Raw genomic sequence first — 24,410 nt, 5'->3', positions numbered from 1 at the left:
AATGGGATATTACGACAAGAGTTCCTGCAAGGATTGGAGGCGTTTATACAGTTTGCAGTTGGTAATCCCAGTTTTATTGATGGTAATAAGTTGAGGTGTCCATGTAATCACAAGAAGTGTCGAAATCGAGCCTTCTTAGACATCGATACAGTGAAACTTCATTTGTGCAAAAATTGGTTCATGGAAAATTATTACGAATGGATACATCATGGTGAAGCTCGAGTTGCCAGTGGGTCAGGGCACTCCATTCCGGTAAGTTTAGAAGTTCAGCCTTATCAATTTCTGTATGGTAATCAATGCAATGATATGGTAATCGATGCGAGTAGAGTACAATGTGATTGGGATAATATGGAGGAATCGCCAAACGTAGCAGCACAACAATTGTTTGACATGCTAAGTGCAACTAACAGTGAACTGTGGCCTGGATGCAAGAATCATTCAGTTCTGTCTGTTGTTGCACGATTACTACACATGAAAGCGGAGCACCATTTTTCAGAAAGGTGTTACGATGATTTTGTACAGTTAGCAAAGGAAATGTTGCCTGAAGGCCATTCAATGGTTGATAATTTTTATCGGACAAAAAAATTAGTTCGGGGATTAGGACTACCTGTAGAAAAGATTGATTGCTGTTGTAATAATTGTATGATATTCTGGGGTATTGACTCCGAATTCAGAGAATGCAAGTTTTGTAATCTTCCAAGATATCAACGGCGGGGTCAAGGGACTGGTAGAGTACAAAGAGAGAAGGCTTTCAAGAAGATGTATTATTTCCCTCTTGTTCCTCGCCTTCAAAGGTTATATGCATCTAAGGCGATAGCTGAACACATGACATGGCATGCTTTGCATGAATATGATGATGGTATAATGACTCATCCGTCAGACTCTGAAGCGTGGAAACATTTTGATAACATTCATCCTGTGTTTGATGCTGATATGAGAAATGTGAGATTGGGGCTTTGTACTGATGGGTTTCAGCCGTTTGGCCAATCAGGACAACAATATTCATCATGGCCTGTCATTGTGACACCATATAATCTACCACCGTCAATGTGTATGAAAGATGAATATATGTTTTTGTGTGTTATTGTTCCTGGCCCTACTAATCCAAAACATAAAATTGATGTGTTTCTGCAACCTTTGATTGCCGAACTTAATTATTTATGGGAATATGGGGTTGAAACATTCGATATTTCGACCAATCAGAATTTCATAATGCGAGCTGCTTTGCTTTGGACTATCAGTGATTTTCCAGCATTTGGAATGTTATCTAGGTGGAGTACGGCTGGCAAATTGGCATGTCCTCATTGCATGGAAAACACAAATGCATTTACACTAAAGAATGGAGGTAAACAATGTTGGTTTGATTGTCATCGCAAATTCTTACCAGAATCTCACCCTTGGAGGAGAAATCGACAATGCTTTAGAAAGAACACGACTATTGTTGAACCCCCTCCACCTGTGAAGTCTGGAGCTGAAATATTACAAGAAATTGAAGATCTAGGGCTTATGAAAGTTACAGAGTTAGGTGCAGATGAGGTAAATACAAGAATTGGCAGGAATAGCGGGTGGAAAAAGCGAAGCATCTTCTGGGATTTGCCATACTGGAGTTCACTTCTTATCCGTCATAACCTTGATGTCATGCACATAGAAAAAAATGTGTTTGAAAATCTGTTCAACACTGTCATGAACATTGAAGGGAAAACCAAGGATAATGCAAAAGCGAGAGCAGACATGAAGGAAATTTGTCGTCGACCAGAACTCGAGCAATCTGTACTTACTGGTAAGTTTCCAAAGGCATGTTATTGTTTAGATAAACCCCAAAGGCAATTATTGTGCGAATGGTTACGATCATTAAGGTTTCCAGATGGCTACTGTTCAAATATGGGTAGATGTGTGGACATGAGGAAGTACAGATTGTTTGGCATGAAAAGCCATGACTGCCATGTTTTCATGCAAAGATTGATCTCTGTGGCATTCCGGGAATTATTACCAGGAAAAATTTGGGAAGCAATGACAGAATTGAGTCTCTTTTTCAAGGAATTGACGATGACTGTTATCCGATGCGATGATATGGACCAATTAGAGCGAGAAATCCCAGTAGTGATGTGCAAGTTGGAGCGAATTTTTCCACCAGGCTTCTTTGATTCTATGGAACATCTGCCGGTTCATTTGCCCTATGAATGTCGTTTAGCAGGACCGGTACAATATCGATGGATGTATCCATTTGAGAGGTGATTCAATAACATCTCATTCTAATGATTACATCATTTATTTGAACTTATACTTACATATTGGCATTGTACAATGACAGACACCTGCAGAAAATTAAAAAAAATGTGCGCAATAAGGCAAAGGTCGAGGGATCCATTTGCAATGCATATTTGGTGGAAGAAGCTTCCACATTCTGTTCACACTACTTTGACCAACATGTTTTCACCAAGCATCGGAGAGTGCCACGTAATGATGACGGAGGAGATCGCGTACAATCTGAGTTTCAAGGAAATCTAAAAATTTTCACCTATCCTGGGCGTACGATTGGTAAATAAAAAAAAAAGACGATTGACTGATGCAGAGATACAAGCGGCTCAAACCTATATTTTATTGAATTGCGAAGAGATCACACCATATGTACAGTAAGTATGCATAATGTAAACAGTCTAAAATTGACGTGGGCCGTTGTTAAATCATACTTATGCTAATTTGGTTCGTTGATAAATAAGAAATATGTCAATATTTTGCGGCTTCAAAATCCCAATTTGCCTGGTACTGCAGTTGATGCAAAGCTGGACACCGAATTTGTGGAATGGTTCAAATATTATGTAAGTTACATTCAATGTACACAACATGGATCAAACTACATTTATTAAATCTCACTCATTTCATTACTATTTCCCATAGGCTCGAAGCTCGGGAATCGATATCCGTAACAGATTTATTACGGATCTGGCAAAGGGGCCATTACCGGTTGCTAATGCCTACTCTGGCTACTTTGTAAACGGTTATAAGTTTCACACTGAGGGTTATGGGAGAAGCAGAAAGACAATGAACAGCGGTGTGTGCATAAAGGGATCGAACTACAGTGATGTGTCAAACGATTTTTATGGGAAATTGGTTAAGGTTTTGGAGTTAGAATATCCAGGCCTACCAATGAAGTGCACAATCTTATTCAAATGTGAATGGTTTGATCCTACGCCAAACATTGGCACGAAGGTTCATCCTAAGTATAATCTGGTAGATATTAATCAAAGAAGAAGATATACAAAGTATGAACCTTTTGTGTTGGCAATGCAAGCTGCACAGGTGTACTATGTCCCATATCCATCGTTTAAACGAGACCGATGCGATTGGATGGCAGTGTGTAAAATCAAGGCTAGATCAGTTGTTCATGCACTTGAAACCAAACAATCTGCTTCACTCGCAGTATCGGAGCCATTTCAAGAAGTTAGGGTTGAAACGCAACCGATGCAAGTTGTTGAAGATTTAACAGATAGATTGGATGATGAAAGCCGATCTTATGTTGAAATAGGAGCATCGGATGATAAAGAGGAAGAAGATCAAATCATCATGGGTACCTCAGAAGACGAATATGAAGAAGAGGAAGCTGATGAAGAGGAGGAGGAAGCAGATGATATTGAAGACACTTAAAACTTAGAGCAGTTTTACTATTACAAATTCATAAATGTATATCTAATTAATATTATTAATGAAGAATTTCAATGGTATTAACTTTCTTTACTCATATTTACGACATGTTCAACAATTCATATAATTGTATAAATTCATTTTTTCTAGGTTCTGATATTTGCAGTACAGATGGCTAGAGGCAGAGCGTTTGATTCTGACGCGTTCGGCAGTGGTTCACGTGGAGGAAATGGCCTTGGACATAGTGCCCGTGGACGAGGAGGGTCGATCCCTCATCCTTCGTCAGGTACGTCTGGTGCTTCGTCATCTGCTCAGCGACCAGTACTGCCGCCATCACATCCTTCTTCAGGCACGTCTGGGGCTTCATCCTCTACTCAGCGTCCAGTACTGCCGCCATCACAGCCTTCTGCTCCTTCCTCTTCTACCCCCGTTTCTGGACCAGTACAGACTCCACCAGCTGCACAGTCACCTACTGTGCAAGGTAATCATAAATGTGATAACTGTCATTTTAATTATATATTAATTATCTAAAAATTTATAACATTTGTCACTTCTTTTGCAGCTTCATCAGATCCACGTATCACCCTCAGTTTGGTAGCGGGACAGTAAGTACTTATTCAATTTTTCCCCAAGCATATTTTGTTCACATTGTGATGCTTTCGTGTAATTATATTTCACTTCTGTTTTTTTTTTCAGCATATATCCATCTTCTCGAGCAGCGAGGCAAATTTTGAGGATAATCAAGCTCCAGCTGCATAAAGAAGGATACACATGGGATGCCGTACCACAAGAGGCGAGAGACTTTTATTGGGAGGAGTTTCAGGTACTCTTTGGTTTAAGTTCTATCATCATTGAATGTTTACAATTCAAGATACATCCTTAGTGTTGAAACGCTATATTTAATTTTTTGCAGAAACATTTCATATGGGACGAGGCCATTGCGGCTATGCTGAAAGTAGCTTGGGAGAAGACATGCGCCGATCGATATGCTGACTTCACCTATAGGATGAGAAGAAGCGGTAAGAAGCAGCAGTGTGTGTCTCAGGAGATATGGGAGAGCTGGCAAAAGGCTTGGGAGGATCCTGCCTTCAAGAGAAAGCGGGAGATATTTGCACAAAATAGGCGCAGTGAGACTGGCGGTGATGGAGCAGGACCTTCTAGACACACAGGCGGATCTATATCTGCTATAGAGACAGCTCGATTATTAGTAAGTGTGCTAGTCCCTTTACATGAAACTGATGTTTAATGAAAGGACACTATATATATTAATATATCATGCATAAAAATTCATTACAGGCTGAAAAATTACGTCGTGAGCCCACACCGATTGAGGTGTTTACATACACTCACACTAAGGACCACGATCTGAATACGTTTGTCGATAGACGTTCGATGAGCGTCAATGTAAGTAACAATGAATAATATTTACATTTACCTTCTACTCGTTGCGAAGATGTACAAAGTTCAATATAATAAAGCTTGCAATTGCATTGATTAATTAATTTTTTGTTTTCAGGAGAACTATACTACAGCTTGGGAGCGTATTGTTACTTCTCAGACCGATGAATCCGAAGCTGAGTCAAGAATTGACGAGGTAGCGCTTTATCTCGAGGCTGTAGGGGGCGAGAAGAAGAGGAAGGTATACGGCATCGGGTCTCAGGCATCACAGTTTTATTGCGGCTCAGCAGCTCACGCTTCTACAGCCAGTACAGCACCACAGCCCGAGCACACTGACGAGCACTGTAATGATGATATACGGGCTCAGCTTGCTGATCAGCAGAGACAGATTGCAGAGCTTAGAGCGCATGTCATGCGGCTGTCCGGTGAGCCCCGTGCTGGTACTTCTTCCTCTGATCCTGCGCTTGCTACAGACCGACATGTTTCGACGTCTCAGCAACAGCCACTACCGGCTCCTGATCCCGATGCTGCAGACGATACCTTGGTCACCCCTCCTGGCGCTACATCACATCCAGCAGGTACTCCTCCCGGCGATCCGACATCGGATCCTGCAGATGAGCAGCAGCATAGATTTGATTTTGGACCTTTTTAGTTTTTTATTTGTATTTTGATATTTTAATTTGTTCAGTACAATAAAAATTACATTTTTACATTGTTCTTGAATTGTGTGTGTCATATATATATATATGTCAATTTTCACAGGTCTGGAAAAATTTTGGTTTCATAATAATATTTAATTTTTTTTATTTTTTTTTTTTACATTTGCGACCGATTTGCGACCGATTTGATACTGAAAATTACAATTTTAAATTAACATTTTGCGACCGATTTTTCTGCGACCAAATTAGCGACTGAATTTCAAATTAAACCACGACCAAAAATTGCGACCGATTATTCAAGTTTGCGACTGATATAATCGGTCGCAAATTTGCGACTGATGGAATAATCGGTCGCAAATTGTTTTTGCGACCAGGTCTTTTGCGACCGACATATGTCGGTCGCAGATCGGTCGCAAAGGACAATTTGCGACCGATATTAGCCATTTTGCGACCGATTTGTCGGTCGCAAAATGGCGTTTTTTTTGTAGTGAAAGTGTGAAAGCATAAGCCACATTTTCAGTTATTTTCCTTTATAAATACTAGGCAACCTTAGGCAAGATTACAGCAGCATTAATAATTCTCTATTCCAGAATATGGATTTCTCTTCTCCCATCCAGATTATTCTATATTCTCTTTCTTTACTGTTTCTCTATGCTTTATGGAGGAAAATAACCAAAAAAACCACCAAAACCAAGAAATTTAAAGTCCCTGAACCATCAGGGTCATGGCCATTAATTGGCCATCTTCATCTTCTAACCGGCCAAAAACCAGCCTGTAAGATCCTCGCATCCGTTGCTGATGAATCAGGTCCTTTTTTCTCCCTCAGGCTAGGTTTTAACCAAATACTGGTCATTAGCAGTTGGGAATTCGCCAAAGAATGTTTTACCAAAAACGACAGAGTTTTAGCAACAAGAGCAAGCATAGCAGCTGGGAAATACATGGGTTATAACAATGCTATTTTCGCATTAGCCCCCTACGGACAATACTGGAGGGATATCAGAAAACTCGCGACTCTTCAGCTTCTTTCGAACAATCGCCTTGAAGCCCTTAAACATGTTCGATTTTCGGAAATTGATTTGTTCTTGAAAGAATTATATGATTTGTATTCTCAAAATCATAATCAAAAGGTGATAATAAGCAAGTTATTGGAGCGATTGACGTTTAATATAAGCTTAAGAATGATAGTTGGTAAAAGATTTTGCAGTAAAAGTTACAGCGAAGAGAACAGCGAGCCATGGCGGTATAAAAAGGCTATAGAAGAAGCTACTTATCTGTTTGGGAGTGCTGTTCTGTCTGATGCAATTCCATGGCTAGAATGGATTGATTATAAAGGGTACATCAATAGAATGAAGAAAACTGGTAAAGAACTTGATGATTTGGTTGGAAAATGGTTAGAAGAGCATTTAATGAAGAAGAAATGGTTAAATGAAAATGAGAATGGTGAAAATGACTTCATGGATGTTATGTTATCTCACCTTCAAGAAGATGAAATTGCAAATTCTGGATATTCACGTGATATTGTCGTTAAGGCAACTGCAGTGGTACGTATATATATAATTTATTTATTTATTGTTGTTGTGAAGTTGTTATTGTAATAGATTTGCACATATTCCGTATATGGACACCAACTAATGTAAATAGAGATTTTGAAAAAATTATTTTTAATTTATTTTTTTCTAATAAATGATCAGAAATATATAGTTTAAATAAAAAATTATTTTTTCACTAATTTAATCTATAGATGCACCTATAATCAAAAATAGGCTTTAGGTAAATTAATCCCTTTTTAATTAGTCAATCACAAACTATACTTTTTATTTTGATTTTCTTATCAAATTCTTTTAATAATAATTATTTTGAATGAGTTTTTATTTATGAATTAATTTGGTGATAATATGCGAATGAGAATTTGAAGTTCATTAAGTGCAAAATTGACAATACATTATCATTTAACTAAAAAATTAGGAGAAAATTTATAAAGGAAAATATAGTGACAATCCTAGTGGTACCATCTGCCACCACATATTTCGCCACCACATATTTCTCCTCCACAAAATCTTAGGTTAAGGAAAAAAAAAAATCTAGCGGTACAAGTCCTAATGTTGACGACAAAATTCGGAACGACATTATTTTTTTTTATATATATAAATTGTGCAATTCTAATAAAGTAAATTTAATGAAATCATTCTCAGATAAAGTAATAAAACTAAAAATGGAAAAAAAATTCACATAAATATTACTTGGAACTATAAAGTAGTTATATCTCATTAAATTTATCAATTAAAAAAAATATAAGGATCAAAGATAAAACACATTCCTTTTGCAAAATTATAATAATTTTGTGTAAAGGCATACAAATCTATATGATCCATATAAGTTCATGTTTTCTCTTCTTAGTTTTCAATTGCTAGCAATTATTTTAATTAAAATTTTGGAATATTAACAATAACTAATTTGCTCTACAGGTTCTTTCCCTCACTGGAGCTGGAAGCACAGCAGTGACATTAACATGGGCACTTGCCTTACTGCTAAACAACCCAGATGCGCTAAAATCTGCGCAAGAAGAGCTGAACAGTTATGTAGGCAAATCAAAATGGGTTCAAGAATCAGATATTCCAAACCTAAAATATCTTCAAGCCATTATCAAAGAAACCCTACGCTTATACCCACCTGGACCAATAACAGGAATACGTGAAGCCATGGAAGATTGTGACATTAATGGCCTTTATATCCCTAAAGGCACTCGTCTGATCGTTAATATTTGGAAATTACAGAGAGATCCTCGAGTTTGGAATAATCCTGACGAGTTTTTACCGGAAAGGTTTCTTACAACTCATTCTGATATTGATCTTAGAGGTCAGAATTTTGAATTTATTCCTTTTAGTTCAGGAAGAAGGGCTTGCCCTGCTATTAATTTTGGGTTGCAAGTCGTTCAGTTGACACTTGCCAGGCTAATTCAGGGTTTTGATTTATCAAGAATTGGAAATGTGCCTGTGGATATGAAGGAAGGACCGGGACTTTCTTTGCCAAAGGTTAATCCTGTAGAAGTTATCCTCAAACCTAGGCTTGATTTGGAGTTATATCAGTGTCTTTAGTTAGTTAATTTCAAATATATATATATATATATATATATATATATATATATATATATATATATATATATATTCTTTTTCCTGGTGGAAACTATCAGATCAAAGCCAATTGGCTTGATTAATCCAGATTTATGACCAGTAGGCTCACAAAAATCGTAAAGTATTCCCTACTAAATTTAAAAGGTGCTTCATACTTAGGGTTCAAAGTCCATAAAAGAGAAACTATTGCCATCTATCTATTTCACGTGTTGATAGTTGTAATATTAGTGTCTTTATAATTAAGCAATCTAGACAAGTCAAGTTAATTAATATACGTTTGTCTCTTTATATATGTTTATGGTTATAATAAAAATAAAATGGAAATATTTCGTTTTTTTTTTCTTTATTAATATTTAAGTTTCTTGAATTTTATGTAAGCTGTAAATTTTTACTTGCATTTTTGAATTAAAAATGAAATTTGAATTAAGTTGAAATTTACTGATTTTGTATTATAAAAATAGAAAATGCTTTAATTCTTTAAGTTCTTAAATCTATTAGAGAACAAAAATATTATATTGAATCTCTTGAAAAAATTAATTTAATTGGTGTTAGCTAATTCGTGGTAAACCCAAAAAAGCTTCTATATAGTACCCTCAATCCAATCTGAATACATCATTAATTATTGGCATCAATCGTCAAACAATTGTGTGGATATAAATAGACAACCCAAGAGACTCACAGAGCACGTACGTACTACATTAAAATCTAATTTATTTATTTTTCTCAATTTGATGTGTATATATATATATATATATATATATATATATATATATATATATATATATATATATATATATATATATAGAATGTTCCTAACTTCTTATTTTTATTTTCTTTGCCCTTGGCTCCAACGTAGCTTGGCGTTGAATATATGGCGAATGATTTTGATTTATTTAGTATTTATAAATATTATATTTTCAATTATACTTAAAAATATATATATAAGTATTACATATAAAAATCTAACTGAATAATATTAAAAATTTAGTCGAATTCTCTGGTTCAATAAATTTATGCCTTTACTGGTTGATTAACCAATTTGGCTTTTAAAACATTTGTAATTAGACAAATAGCTATATTACTAGTATTTTAATCAAATTATTGTTCTAATTTTCTTTCTGAATTATTTGAGAGCTCAAAGTTACTATTAACAGTATTTCACAGAATCATACAAAAGTAATGTTTTTTTATATTAACAGTAATATTCTCGCACTCTTTTTTAACAGTTACAGTAATCATGAGAATCACAGAATCATTAAATTGACTAATTCTGCAGAGAATCATAATAATTAATAGTCAACCAAATTACGGCTCAACTTCCAAATTTCTCTCAATTATTATTGAAAAATCGGCATGCTAAAATAAAATATTAATTAGTCTTTTATTTACTTCTTCAATTTCAAGATAAGTGTTCTATTGTAATATTAGAGAGCTCAAAATTACTATTTGCATACGATCCTAATCGCCTAAGACTGCGGAAACGTGGTAAACCAAAACAGAATAAGATTTTTTATTAAAACGAGGGTATTTTAACCATAAACAAAAAAAAGATAAATTCGAAATAATTTTTAAAAAATTATTATTGTGATTGGTTTGGTCCCACGGCAAGTAATTTCCAAACCAAATTGCAGCTCATATTTCAAAGTTAAGATATGGGCAATCGATCCTTTTTTTTTTTTTTTCTAGAATAAAAAACTGGAATATTAGTCTTTTTACTTGATTTTTTGTGAGTTTGAAGATATGATTATCCATAGTATTTTTTTATTTCAATATCTCCAACCATAGTGAGAACCACACACTCTTTTTGGATATTAGGATAAGGATAATTTGCCAGAAGTTATTTTTTAGTTTTTTGCTTGGAAAATCTTTTCTGCATTTCTCATATACCAAATTCAATTAACTATTAATTTCCCCATTTCCACCCACATACTCAAACAAAAGATAGAATCACCATGGATATCTCTTCTCATCTACTAGCAATTTCAGTGGCTGTAGCAGTAATACTTGTATTGTAAAAGTACAATCAGTGGAGAATAAGAGATTACAGCAATAAAAATAAAGGCTTGTTAGCCCCTGAACCATTTGGAGCCTTGCAAATCCTCGGTCATCTCCATCGACTAGGCACCGAGAAAACCCTTGCCCGAACCTTGGCTCGCCTAGCCGATAAGTATGGTCCCATCTTCACAATCTGGCTCGGTGTTCACCGTACGGTTGTAGTCAGCAGTCATTAAGCAATAAAAGAATGCTTCACAACAAATGATAAAATTTTGGCTTCCAGGTCTAAATCAAGCCTTGGAAAGTACTTGAGTTACAATTATGCCGCTTTTATTTTTGCAACCTACGGTCCTTATTGGCGTAACATGTGAAAAATAGCTGTTATGCAACTCCTTTCAAATCATAGAATAAAGTTGTTGAAGCACATTCAGGCCTCGGAGGTGAACACCCTGATTAAAGACTTGTACTTGCTTTCTATAAATGAACCAAACTCGAACAAGATTGCCATTAGTGAATTTTTCGAACATTTGATTTTAAATATGATTATGAGAATGATTGCAGGGAAGAGATATTTTAATTATGTGAATGATGAAAAAGATGAAGAAGGAGGGAAAAGAATAGGGAAGCTGATGAAGGAATTTATGTATGTTTCAGGTCTTTTTGTTCCTTCAGATGTATTCCCATTTTTATGGTGGATGAACTTCTTAGGACCTGCTAAAACTATGAAGCGTCTATCTAAAGAACTGGATTCTCTTTTGCAAACTTGGATTGATGAACATAAATTGAAGAGAATCAATCAGATTAGAGATGATGATGATTGCAAGAGCATAGAGAAGGAGGACTTCATTGATGTGATGCTATCGGTTTTAGAGGATGATTTCTTTGGTCACTCACGGGAAGACATCATCAAAGGAACAGTCATTGTAAGTCTTCGTTAATCTAAACTTAAGTTTCATAAAAGATACAACGATTTGAACCAAATCGATCTAATTCAGTCTTACAATTTAAACATTTTGATTCTATTAATTAATATAGAATTTTCTATTATATTCTATTAACATAGAACAAAATATATTGTAATTTGATTATTTTAAATGTTATGCTTGCAGGCTCTTATAATAGGAGGAGCTGATACAACATCGATAACCCTAACATGGATTTTGTCAAATTTATTGAACAACAGACATGCACTAGAGCTTGCCCAACAAGAACTCGACCTCAAAGTTGGAAGAGAAAGATGTGTACAAGATTCTGATATAGAAAAATCAGTATACCTTCAAGCCGTTATTAAAGAAACATTGCGATTATACCCACCAGGTCCACTTGCAGTTCCACATGAAGCAGTAGAGGATTGTTACATTTCTAGGTATTATATTCCGAAAGGAACCCGAATATTTGCAAATTTGTGGAAATTACATAGAGATCCAAATATTTGGTCGAATCCTGACGAGTTCTTGCCAGAAAGATTTCTTGCTAATGAAGGTAAAAATGTAGATTTTTCTGGTCAGAATTTTGAGTATATACCATTTGGATCCGGAAGAAGGTCTTGTCCTGGTATTAATTTTGCAATACAAGCAATACATATGACTGTTGCTAGGTTACTTCAAGCATTTAGTTTCACAACACCATTTGATCAGGCTGTGGATATGACTGAAGGTATAGGTATTACCTTGCCTAAGGCTACTCCTTTGGAAATTCAGATCACTCCACGTCTTTCTTCTGCATTATATGAATACTAGTTGGTAGATTTAAGTCCAAAGTTATCATTTTTGGGGTTTATGGAAGTTGTGCACTATGAATTGAATTATTTCAATTTGCTTATATGAATAAATCAACTTTGGTCCAATATTTATTTGAGTACAATTTTTTTTACTCAACTATGAATATGAGACTAATCTCGTTTCGGGATTGTGTCTACTTGTTCTTTAGAAATTATAGAGATTGTTTATTGTTTTAAGCATGCTTACCATTTGATTCGCTTCTCATGGCTTATTGAAATCGTTTATAAAACTATAAGATTCTAGGTAAGAAGCCACTAATTTATTAGATTAAGTTTAGGAGACAAATTTGAAAAAAAAAAAAAAAAAAAAAGATTAATCGGATTAATTCAAGCCCAAACTAAGTAGAGTTAGACTATCATTTCTCGTTTTGTGATAATAGCAATGGGTTGGACTGAAACCGTGATAAATCCAGCCCGTTGGCAAATTTAAACCTTAAACTAAGCTTGACCCAACCTATATCTTAAGGTTTGATTCAACCTAACCTAGCTCCTTCCTATATTTATTAATTGTTGAATGATATTGAGTATGATAGATGAATTCAATTTTTTTTTTTTTAGCCATTTGATATTATAGACCTGTTCAGCAAAATTAACTATTTTGACAGCTTTTCATGAAAAGCATTTAGCTTTTTGAGAACTTATAAGGGACGGTACAACCAATGAGAAAAATGAATATCAATTGAAATTAAATGTTATATTATCAAGAATCAAACCTAGAAACGTGGTCCCAGACTTCACCCTTACCACTAGGCTACAAGTCATTTGTAATGAATTCAAATTTAACTTCAAAAATTGCAAAGTAATAAATACACCATTATTGGGATCAATCTTGAAATGAGATAAAATTTTAAATTTTTTACAGTACAATCACAACAGAAAGTTTAAGAAAATTTAAATTTAACGTGTAATTATAACAGTACAGTTATAATAATTTGAATTTAAGGTATAATTATGAGAAAAAGTTAGAATTAAAGTGTCTACACATTAAAATTCTTTTTGGAGTGCAGTTCTTATAATTCGTAAAGTTTAGGGTATTTTATTGCATGATTTAATCAACTCATTTTTTGGGTTATAACTTAAGTCGACGAGTTAAAAGTTTTAAATTTATATATTTTTATTCATTAATTTTTATCAAATTTCAAATTAGGAAACAAATATGTTAAAAAGTTATAATAGAAGTGTTTGAAGAATTAAATTAAATTTAAGGTGTGATTATTACGAGACATAAAATAATGATTATGATTTTTTTTTTTTGGTATGATTTAGCCAAAAGAAGTGATGGAAACCTGTTGCTACAGTTCAACAAGTGTTTCACGTTGTGATGGAAACAGGACAAGACATTTGAATATAAGCTTAATAAAAATATAAAATTTTATGTAAAGGACATGTACCAGATTGTCCTTGTCAGAACGTGTAACATGACGAATGATTTTAATTTCTGAATCAAAATCCCTTTGATTGACTTTTCTACATGTCTTGATTGCATTTATACTCAACTTAAAATTAAAATAGCATCTTAAAAATTAAAAACAATATAAATATAAATTGATTTAAATTTTATTTTTAAAGAAATTATTATAATTCAACATATATAAAGTTATGGGTTCAATCTGTTAAAAAAAAAAAAAAACATTTATAGAAAAGGCGATTGCGAAATTTAAAATTATTATACCACTTTGATTCCTAAAACTATATTATACAATCATTCCATATAATTCGATGACATATATTGTGCAATAATTATATTAGATTCTAGTGAAAATGCAAATAAAGTTTACAAAACTGAGAATGTTTTTTTAAATTAATTCAAGAAGACTTTATTATTTTTTATTTATGACATTAAATAAATTTTCAATGTATTTAAAATGCTGAAGATTTGATAGCAAAAATATAAAACATTTAAAAATTTGAAAATAAAAATATTAATAAATATTAGATGTGAATATAAACATAAATAATTAAATTTTAAAGATCTCTTTATAGTTATGATTATATTTTCAAAATAATATTTATTATTATTAAATATTAATTTTTAAAGTTTCAAAAATATTTTAGATGGTCAATTAAAATATAGAAAATAAAAAAATTCAACATTTCTAAAAATAGAAAAATAGAAATATTAAACACAAAGAACCTCTATTTTTTGTTTCAGATTTATATAATTTTAGATAGATAGATATAAAATATATAGATATATAGAATATGGATATGGATAAACTCAGTTTGAGCTTATTTATTTTGCTCATATAATAAATGAATCGAGTTTGAACTCGAATTAAAGCCTATACATTTATATACACATATACATTAATGGATATGACTTACTTAAACTTAATAATTTTTTATACATTAATGGATATGACTTACTTACACTTAATAATTTTTTTTTTTTTATCCATGGGTTATAGTTCAATTGGCAACGCAGGCTAAGCATGTGGGAAGTGGAAGAGCTCTCGAATTCAGTCTCCACTAAACACACACCTGCAGGGAGCCCCGAGCCATAGTCCATCGTGATAGGATGCAGATACTGATGGTTTATACCAAAAAACAGTTTTTTATTTGAAAAAATAATATTGTTACTAGCTTATCATTTTTTTTCAATAAATGATCAGAAATAACATCATTTGAGCTAACATCATTTGAGTACAAAAAAGTTTTCAATTGGTTTGGTATATTGGTGAAATCCACACAGTAAGTGCGGGTGAGCCCGTACACTAATATACTTAGGGCTTGTTCGACAATACTAGTTATTTTGGTTGCTAGTAGCTGTTGTAGTAGCTAGGTGTTTATATAACAAAATTAAAAGTATTCAGTAAAAATAGTTGTTTAATTAGTTATTCAACTTAAAATGAGAAAAAAATCATATTAATTGTTTAATTAACTGAATTCGAAAAAATAAACAATGACATGATTAGCAAAAAAAATTTAATTAATGTCTATGGAATGCTAAATGTTGGAATGTGTGTTTAATGTTGCATAAAAAATCTCTCATAGCCTCTAAAAATTACTATAAATACTATGCTATCCAACAATATAATTAATGGATATATAGTTTTGATTTGGTGAAAATGGTCAATGTTGGGTCAATTCCATACCTCAAGGTTTCATTTGAATTCTAACTTGTGAAAATGTGAGTGTCAAAGTGTGAAAGCATAAGCCACATTTTCAGTTATTTTCCTTTATAAATACTAGGCAACCTTAGGCAAGATTACAGCAGCATTAACAATTCTCTATTCCAGAACATGGATTTCTCTTCTCCCATCCAGATTATTCTATATTCTCTTGCTTTACTGTTTCTCTGTGCTTTATGGAGGAAAATAACCAAAAAAACCACCAAAACCAAGAAATTTAAAGTCCCTGAACCATCAGGGTCATGGCCATTAATTGGTCATCTTCATCTTCTAACCGGCCAAAAACCAGCGTGTAAGATCCTCGCATCCATTGCTGATGAATCAGGTCCTTTTTACTCCCTCAGGCTAGGTTTTAACCGAATACTGGTCGTTAGCAGTTGGGAATTTGCCAAAGAATGTTTTACCAAAAACGACAGAGTTTTAGCAACCAGAGCAAGCATAGCAGCAGGGAAATACATGGGTTATAACAATGCTGTTTTCTCGTTAGCCCCCTACGGACAATACTGGAGGGATATCAGAAAACTCGCGACTCTTCAGCTTCTCTCGAACAATCGCCTTGAAGCCCTTAAACATGTTCGATTTTCGGAAATTGATTTGTTCTTGAAAGAATTATATGATTTGTATTCACAAAATCATAATCAAAAGGTGATAATGAGCAAGTTATTGGAGCGATTGACGTTTAATATAAGCTTAAGAATGATAGTTGGTAAAAGATTTTGCAGTAAAAGTTACAGCGAAGAGAACAGCGAGCCATGGCGGTATAAAAAGGCTATAGAAGAAGCTACTTATCTGTCTGGGAGTCCTGTTATGTCTGATGCAATTCCATGGCTAGAATGGATTGATTATAAAGGGTACATCGGTAGAATGAAGAAAACTGGTAAAGAACTTGATGATTTGGTTGGAAAATGGTTAGAAGAGCATTTAATGAAGAAGAAATGGTTAAATGAAAATGAGAATGGTGAAAATGACTTCATGGATGTTATGTTATCTCACCTTCAAGAAGATGAAATTGCAAATTCTGGATATTCACGTGATATTGTCGTTAAGGCAACTGCAGTGGTACGTATATATATAATTTATTTATTTATTGTTGTTGTGAAGTTGTTATTGTAATAGATTTGCACATATTCCGTATATGGACACCAACTAATGTAAATAGAGATTTTGAAAAAATTATTTTTAATTTATTTTTTTCTAATAAATGATCAGAAATATATAGTTTAAATAAAAAATTATTTTTTCACTAATTTAATCTATAGATGCACCTATAATCAAAAATAGGCTTTAGGTAAATTAATCCCTTTTTAATTAGTCAATCACAAACTATACTTTTTATTTTGATTTTCTTATCAAATTCTTTTAATAATAATTATTTTGAATGAGTTTTTATTTATGAATTAATTTGGTGATAATATGCGAATGAGAATTTGAAGTTCATTAAGTGCAAAATTGACAATACATTATCATTTAACTGAAAAATTAGGAGAAAATTTATTAAGGAAAATATAGTGACAACCCTAGTGGTACCATATCCCACCACATATTTCTCCTTCACAAAATCTTTGGTTAAGGCAAAAAAATCTACGGTACAAGTCCTAATGTTGACGACAAAATTCGGAACGACATTATTTTTTTTTTATAAATTGTGCTATTCTAATAAAGTAAATTTAATAAAATCATTCTGAGATAAAGTAATAAAACTAAAAATTAAAAAAATTCACATAAATATTACTTGGAACTATAAAGTAGTTATATCTCATTAAATTTATCAATTAAAAAAAATATAAGGATCAAAGATAAAACACATTCCTTTTTGCAAAATTATAATAATTTTGTGTAAGGGCATACAAATCTATATGATCCATATAAGTTCATGTTTTCTCTTCTTAGTTTTCAATCTTTAGCAATTATTTTTTGGAATATTAACAATAACTAATTTGCTCTACAGGTTCTTTCCCTCACTGGAGCTGGAAGCACAGCAGTGACATTAACATGGACACTTGCCTTACTGCTAAACAACCCAGATGCGCTAAAATCTGCTCAAGAAGAGCTAAACAGTTATGTAGGCAAATCAAAATGGGTTCAAGAATCAGATATTCCGAACCTAAAATATCTTCAAGCCATTATCAAAGAAACCCTACGCTTATACCCACCTGGACCAATAACAGGAATACGTGAAGCCATGGAAGATTGTGACATTAATGGCTATTATATCCCTAAAGGCACTCGTCTGATCGTTAATATATGGAAATTACAGAGAGATCCTCGAGTTTGGAATAATCCTCACGAGTTTTTACCGGAAAGGTTTCTTACAACTCATTCTGGTATTGATCTTAGAGGTCAGAATTTTGAATTTATTCCTTTTAGTTCAGGAAGAAGGGCTTGCCCGGCTATTAATTTTGGGTTGCAAGTCGTTCATTTGACGCTTGCCAGGTTAATTCAGGGTTTTGATTTATCAAGAATTGGAAATGAGCCTGTGGATATGAAGGAAGGACCGGGACTTTCTTTGCCAAAGGTTAATCCTGTAGAAGTTATCCTCAAACCTAGGCTTGATTTGGAGTTATATCAGTGTCTTTAGTTAGTTAATTTCAAATATATATATATATTAATCCATATTTATATCCGGTAGGGTCACAAAGACAGTAAAGCATTTCCTACTAAGTTTAAAAGGTACTTCATATCTAGGGTTCGAACTTCATGAAGGAGAAACTATTGCCATCTATCTATTTCACGTATTGATAGTTGTAATATCAGTGTCTTTATAATTAAGCAATCTAGACAAGTCAAGTCAATTAATATATGTGTGTCTCTTTATATATGTTTATGGTTATAATAAAAATAAAACGGAAATATTTCCTTTTTTTTCTTTATTAATATTTAAGTTTCTTGAATTTTATGTTTGTATGATAAGCTATAAATTTTTACTTGCATTTTTGAATTAAAAATGAAATTTGAATTAAGTTGAAATTCACTGATTTTGTATTATAAAAATAGAAAATGCTTTAATTCTTTTAACTTCTTAAATACTAATTCGTCGTAAACCCAAAAAAGCTTCTATATAGTTTACCCTCAATCTGACTACATCATTAATTATTGGCATCAATCGTCAAACAATTGTGTGGATATAAATAGACAACCCAACAAACTAACAGAGTACGTACGTACTAGATTAAAATCTAATTTATTTATTTTTCTCAATTTGATGTATATATATATATATATATATATATATATATATATATATAATGTTTCTAAGTTCTAATTTTTCATAGAAAAATATTGTCAAATTTCATTTTTGAAGAGGATCAAATTAAATAAGAAAAAAAAAATGTAAAATGATATTATTTTGTAAATTTTCTTTGCCCCTTGGCTCCAATGTAGCTTGGCGTTGAATATATGGCGAATAATTTTGATTTATTTAGTATTTATAAATATTATATTTTCAATTATACTTAAAAATATATTTAAAAGTATTATATATAAAAATCCAATTGAGTAATATTAAAAATTTAGTCGAATCCTCTAGTTCAATAAATTTCTGCCTTTATCGGTTGATTAACCAATTTGGCTTTTAAAACATTTGTAATTAGACAAATAGCTATATTACTAGTATTTTAATCAAATTATTGTTCTAATTTTCTTTCTGAATTGTTTGAGAGCTCAAAGTAACCATTAACAATATTTCACAGAATCGTATAAAAGTAAATTTTTTTTTATATTAACATTAATATTCTCGCACTCTTTTTTAACATTTACAGTAATCACGAGAATCACAGAATCATCGAATTGACTAATTCTGCAGAGAATCATAATAATTAATAGTCAACTAAATTACGGCTCAACTTCCAAATTTCTCTCAATTATTATTGAAAAATCGGCATGTTAGACTTATTTTTCTCCTAAAATAAAATATTAATTAGTCTTTTATTTACTTCTTCCAATTCAAGATAATTGTCCTATCGTAATATTAGAGAGCTCAAAATTACTATTTGCACACAATCCTAATCGCCTAAGACTGCGGAAACATAGTAAACCAAACCATAATAAGATTTTTTTTTTTATTGAAATGAGTTTATTTTAACCATAAACAAAAAAAAAGATAAACTCAAAATACTTTTTAAAAAATTATTACTGCGATTGGTTTGGTCCGATTGGTTTGGTCCGACGGCGAGTAATTTCCAAAGCAAATTGCAGCTCATATTTCAAAGTTAAGATATGGGCATTCGATCTTTTTTTTTTTTTTTTTTTTTTTTTTTTTTTTTTTTTTTTTTTTTTTTTTTTTTCTTTTCTAGAATCAAAAACTGGAATATTAGTCTTTTTACTTGATTTTTTCTGAGTTCGAAGATATGATTATCTATAGTATTTTTTTTATTTCAATATCTCCAACCATAGTGAGAACCACACACTCTTTTTGGATATTAGGATAAGGATAATTTGCCAGAAGTTATTTTTTAGTTTTTTGCTTGGAAAATCTTTTCTGCATTTCTCATATACCAAATTCAATTAACTATTAATTTCCCCATTTCCACCCACATACTCAAACAAAAGATAGAATCACCATGGATATCTCTTCTCATCTACTAGCAATTTCAGTGGCTGTAGCAGTAATACTTCTATTGTACAAGTACAATCAGTGGAGAATAAGAGATTACAGCCATAAAAATAAAGGCTTGTTAGCCCCTGAACCATCTGGAGCCTTGCCAATCCTCGGTCATCTCCATCTACTAGGCACCGAGAAAACCCTTGCTCGAACCTTGGCTCGCCTAGCAGATAAGTATGGTCCCATCTTCACAATCTGGCTCGGTGTTCACCGTACGGTTGTAGTCAGCAGTCATGAAGCAATTAAAGAATGCTTCACAACAAATGATAAAATTTTGGCTTCCAGGTCTAAATCAAGCCTTGGAAAGTACTTAAGTTACAATTATGCAGCTTTTATTTTTGCAACCTACGGTCCTTATTGGCGTGACATGCGAAAAATAGCTGTTATCCAACTCCTTTCGAACCATAGAATAAAGTTGTTGAAGCATATTCAGGTTTCGGAGGTGAACACCCTGATTAAAGACTTATACGTGCTTTCTATAAATGAACCAAGCTCGAACAAGATTGCCATTAGTGAATTTTTTGAACATTTGATTTTAAATATGATTACAAGAATGATTGCAGGGAAGAGATATTTTAATTATGTGAACGATGAAAAAGATGAAGAAGGAGGGAAAAGAATAGGGAAGCTGATGAAGGAATTTATGTATGTTTCAGGTCTTTTTGTTCCTTCAGATGTATTCCCATTTTTATGGTGGATGAACTTTTTAGGACCTGCTAAAACTATGAAGCGTCTATCTAAAGAACTGGATTCTCTTTTGCAAACTTGGATTGATGAACATAAATTGAAGAGAATCAATCAAATTAGAGATGATGGTGATTGCAAGAGCATAGAGAAGGAGGACTTCATTGATGTGATGCTATCGGTTTTAGAGGATGATTTCTTTGGTCACTCACGGGAAGACATCATCAAAGGAACAGTCCTTGTAAGTCTTCGTTAATCTAAACTTAAGTTTCATAAAAGATACAACGGTTTGAACCAAATCGATCTAATTCAGTCTTACAATTTAAACATTTTGATTTTATTAATTAATATAGAATTTTCTATTATATTCTATTAATATAGAACAAAATATATTGTAATTTGAATATTTTACATGTTATGCTTGCAGGCTCTTATAATAGGAGGAGCTGATACAACATCGATAACCCTAACATGGATTTTGTCAAATTTATTGAACAACAGACATGCACTAGAGCTTGCCCAACAAGAACTAGACCTCAAAGTTGGAAGAGAAAGATGTGTACAAGATTCTGACATAGAAAAATTAGTATACCTTCAAGCCGTTATTAAAGAAACATTGCGATTATACCCACCAGGTCCACTTGCAGTTCCACATGAAGCAGTAGAGGATTGTTACATTTCTAGGTATTATATTCCGAAAGGAACTCGAATATTTGCAAATTTGTGGAAATTACATAGAGATCCAAATGTTTGGTCGAATCCTGACGAGTTCTTGCCAGAAAGATTTCTTGCTAATGAAGGTAAAAATGTAGATTTTTCTGGTCAGAATTTTGAGTATATACCATTTGGATCCGGAAGAAGGTCTTGTCCTGGTATTAATTTTGCAATACAAGCAATACATATGACTGTTGCTAGGTTACTTCAAGCATTTAGTTTCACAACACCATTTGATCAGGCTGTGGATATGACTGAAGGTATAGGTATTACCTTGCCTAAGGCTACTCCTTTGGAAATTCAGATCACTCCACGTCTTTCTTCTGCATTATATGAATACTAGTTGGTAGATTTAAGTCCAAAGTTATCATTTTTGGGGTTTATGAGAAGTTGTGCACTATGAATTGAATTATTTCAATTTGCTTATATGAATAAATCAACTTTGGTCCAATATTTATTCGAGTATAATTTTTTTTTACTCAACTAGAAGTATGAGACTAATCTCGTTTCGGGATTGTGTCTGCTTCTTCTTTATAAATTTTATTTTATAAATTATAGAGATCGTCTATTGTTTTTAAACATGCTTACCATTTGATTTGCTTCTCATGGCTTATTGAAATCATTTATAAAACTATAAGATTCTAGGTAAGAAGCCACTAATTTATTAGATTAAGTTTAGGAGACAAATTTGAAAAAAAAAAAAAAAAAAAAAGATTAATCGGATTAATTCAAGCCCAAACTAAGTAGAGTTAGACTATCATTTCTCGTTTTGTGATAATAGCAATGGGTTGGACTGAAACCGCGATAAATCCAGCCCGTTGGCAAATTTAAACCTTAAACTAAGCTTGACCCAACCTATATCTTAAGGTTTGATTCAACCTAACCTAGCTCCTTCCTATATTTATTAATTGTTGAATGATATTGAGTATGATAGATGAATTCAATTTTTTTTTTTTTAGCCATTTGATATTATAGACCTGTTCAGCAAAATTAACTATTTTGACAGCTTTTCATGAAAAGCATTTAGCTTTTTGAGAACTTATAAGGGACGGTACAACCAATGAGAAAAATGAATATCAATTGAAATTAAATGTTATATTATCAAGAATCAAATCTAGAAACGTGGTCCCAGACTTCACCCTTACCACTAGGCTACAAGTCATTTGTAATGAATTCAAATTTAACTTCAAAAATTGCAAAGTAATAAATACACCATTATTGGGATCAATCTTGAAACAAATGTGTGGATATAAATGGACAGACTATCTATCTGAGTGGGAATTTTTCCCCTCAGTTTTTGTAATATATATATTAATAAAATATAATTAGTTAAGTGTTTAATTTAATTAATTAATTAAAATTGATATAATATTAAGAAATCACATATACATTACGATAAAAACATAAATTGAGTAACATAATAAATAGAATCACAGTCATTACTCATTAATATTCTTCTTTCAATAACTTAAACAAAAATCTTATTTTGACTACATTAAAAACTAATTTCCAATTTAATTTTTTTTATGTGAATATAGAATGCTTTTAACTTCTATTTTTGTTTTATTTTTCATAGAAAAAGAGTTGAATTTCATTTTTTAAAGAGATAAATTAAATAAGAAGATAATAAAATGATATTATTTCGTCAATTTTCAACAACGTACTTATCCCTTCAATATATGGCCTCATAATTTTAAAATTTCCTTATTTATATACTTACATATTATCTTTTTCATAGGTAAAAATAAAATTTATCTTAATTATATGAAAATTTTAATATATCAAAGCACTAACATATAGCATATTATTAAAAGTTTAACTAATTATTTATTTTTATTTCCATGAAAATTCCTAAATTTATTTTTGTCCCTTCAAGGTTAAAAGATTTAGCCAAAAAGTAATTAATTAAACATGAGAAACAACAGAAAAGGAAACTTCATGTGGCTTTTTAAGGTGCATAGCATGATGCATCTTTCTTTAAATATTTCTAATTTCTAATTTTAAATTTCTAAAGCATTTATCATCGAAAGCAATCGGTGCTTAGATAATTTTCTATGATCCTATCACAATGTAGACAATTAATCCAATGGAAAGAGAAATTCGTGACTTTCGCCAACTTATGAAAGAGACGTTGATGGAAAATGTCCCCTCTCCTATTTATTTATTTATTATCCGAAAATGATATTTTTAGTTTGCGAAATATAATTGCTATGTCCCTATCTTTTAGAAAATAGATTAAAACATTTTTATAGTTTATTTCCGTCAGACTATAAGGTTATTCCGTTCAATTTTTGTATTTTTTCTATTAAGTACCTTATCAAATGAAGAAAATATCCATTTTATTTTTTAAAATACAAAGAGGGACTAGCTGTATTTTTCAAACCGTAGAGACGTACTCTAAATTTTTTAGTATAATATTTTAGTATATTTCCTTTTTTACCTTTGTGTTTTCTTGTTGACTTAACGAAAAATATGCAAAAATTGAATAAAATGACCTAATAGTATAACGGAAGTAAAATATAGGGACAAATTGATATATTTAAAAAAAGATAGAGACGAACTAATTGTATTTCGCAAACTATAAGTATCATACTATAACTTTTTCTTTATTATATAAATGAGGGGATAAAATCCGGAAGAAGAATAAAACTAAGATTAAAATATGCCCCAAATGTA

General features: G+C 32.1%; 4 protein-coding genes and 1 long non-coding RNA gene across 6 annotated transcripts; all 5 read left to right on the top strand.

The window, feature by feature from the left end:
* Positions 1 to 4,202: 4,202 nt before the first annotated feature.
* LOC149497360 (uncharacterized) lies at positions 4,203 to 4,579 on the top strand. Its single transcript, XR_016319962.1, has 3 exons — positions 4,203 to 4,247; positions 4,339 to 4,465; positions 4,556 to 4,579. It is a non-coding gene; the product is annotated as an uncharacterized LOC149497360 (long non-coding RNA).
* A 1,674-nt stretch (positions 4,580 to 6,253) lies between these two features.
* On the top strand, positions 6,254 to 9,189 carry LOC105644695 (dimethylnonatriene synthase). The gene is made up of 2 exons (XM_089719857.1): positions 6,254 to 7,240; positions 8,165 to 9,189. Exons 1-2 carry the CDS (start codon positions 6,293 to 6,295, stop codon positions 8,792 to 8,794), a joined length of 1,578 nt encoding a protein of 525 aa, XP_089575983.1. The 5' UTR covers positions 6,254 to 6,292; the 3' UTR covers positions 8,795 to 9,189.
* A 1,499-nt stretch (positions 9,190 to 10,688) lies between these two features.
* On the top strand, positions 10,689 to 12,584 carry LOC105644350 (tropinone synthase). 2 transcript variants are annotated; one of them, XM_037639931.2, is made up of 3 exons: positions 10,691 to 11,265; positions 11,480 to 11,748; positions 11,935 to 12,584. In XM_037639931.2, the coding sequence occupies exons 2-3, from the start codon at positions 11,521 to 11,523 to the stop codon at positions 12,562 to 12,564; spliced, it is 858 nt and encodes a 285-aa protein (XP_037495859.2). In that variant the 5' UTR covers positions 10,691 to 11,265; positions 11,480 to 11,520; the 3' UTR covers positions 12,565 to 12,584. The 2 variants fall into 2 exon arrangements, with proteins under 2 accessions (XP_089575605.1, XP_037495859.2); XM_089719479.1 differs by having other exon boundaries at positions 10,689 to 11,748.
* A 3,084-nt stretch (positions 12,585 to 15,668) lies between these two features.
* On the top strand, positions 15,669 to 18,610 carry LOC105644348 (dimethylnonatriene synthase). The gene is made up of 2 exons (XM_089719836.1): positions 15,669 to 16,795; positions 17,685 to 18,610. The coding sequence occupies exons 1-2, from the start codon at positions 15,848 to 15,850 to the stop codon at positions 18,312 to 18,314; spliced, it is 1,578 nt and encodes a 525-aa protein (XP_089575962.1). The 5' UTR covers positions 15,669 to 15,847; the 3' UTR covers positions 18,315 to 18,610.
* Positions 18,611 to 20,162: 1,552 nt separating this feature from the next.
* LOC149497359 (cytochrome P450 CYP82J17-like) lies at positions 20,163 to 22,198 on the top strand. Its single transcript, XM_089718764.1, has 2 exons — positions 20,163 to 21,261; positions 21,448 to 22,198. Exons 1-2 carry the CDS (start codon positions 20,296 to 20,298, stop codon positions 22,075 to 22,077), a joined length of 1,596 nt encoding a protein of 531 aa, XP_089574890.1. The 5' UTR covers positions 20,163 to 20,295; the 3' UTR covers positions 22,078 to 22,198.
* The last annotated feature ends 2,212 nt before the right edge of the window (positions 22,199 to 24,410 follow it).

Source organism: Jatropha curcas, chromosome 3 (assembly GCF_041381405.1).
Source record: "Jatropha curcas cultivar XTBG-Jc1 chromosome 3, XTBG_Jcur_1.0, whole genome shotgun sequence".
NCBI classification, from domain to species: domain Eukaryota; kingdom Viridiplantae; phylum Streptophyta; class Magnoliopsida; order Malpighiales; family Euphorbiaceae; genus Jatropha; species Jatropha curcas.
The sequence above is the reverse complement of the archived record's forward strand: the minus strand, read 5'-3'. Positions and strand labels throughout refer to the sequence as shown.

Bases quoted from the DNA above. Each gene is read 5' to 3' on its own strand.
- LOC105644695 (XM_089719857.1), top strand. From the start codon at position 6,293: ATGGATTTCTCTTCTCCCATCCAGATTATTCTATATTCTCTTTCTTTA. The intron at 7,241-8,164 runs GTACGTATATAT...TTTGCTCTACAG, and splicing joins TCGTTAAGGCAACTGCAGTG to GTTCTTTCCCTCACTGGAGC.
- LOC105644350 (XM_089719479.1), top strand. From the start codon at position 11,209: ATGCAACTCCTTTCAAATCATAGAATAAAGTTGTTGAAGCACATTCAG. The intron at 11,749-11,934 runs GTAAGTCTTCGT...TTATGCTTGCAG, and splicing joins TCATCAAAGGAACAGTCATT to GCTCTTATAATAGGAGGAGC.
- LOC105644348 (XM_089719836.1), top strand. From the start codon at position 15,848: ATGGATTTCTCTTCTCCCATCCAGATTATTCTATATTCTCTTGCTTTA. The intron at 16,796-17,684 runs GTACGTATATAT...TTTGCTCTACAG, and splicing joins TCGTTAAGGCAACTGCAGTG to GTTCTTTCCCTCACTGGAGC.
- LOC149497359 (XM_089718764.1), top strand. From the start codon at position 20,296: ATGGATATCTCTTCTCATCTACTAGCAATTTCAGTGGCTGTAGCAGTA. The intron at 21,262-21,447 runs GTAAGTCTTCGT...TTATGCTTGCAG, and splicing joins TCATCAAAGGAACAGTCCTT to GCTCTTATAATAGGAGGAGC.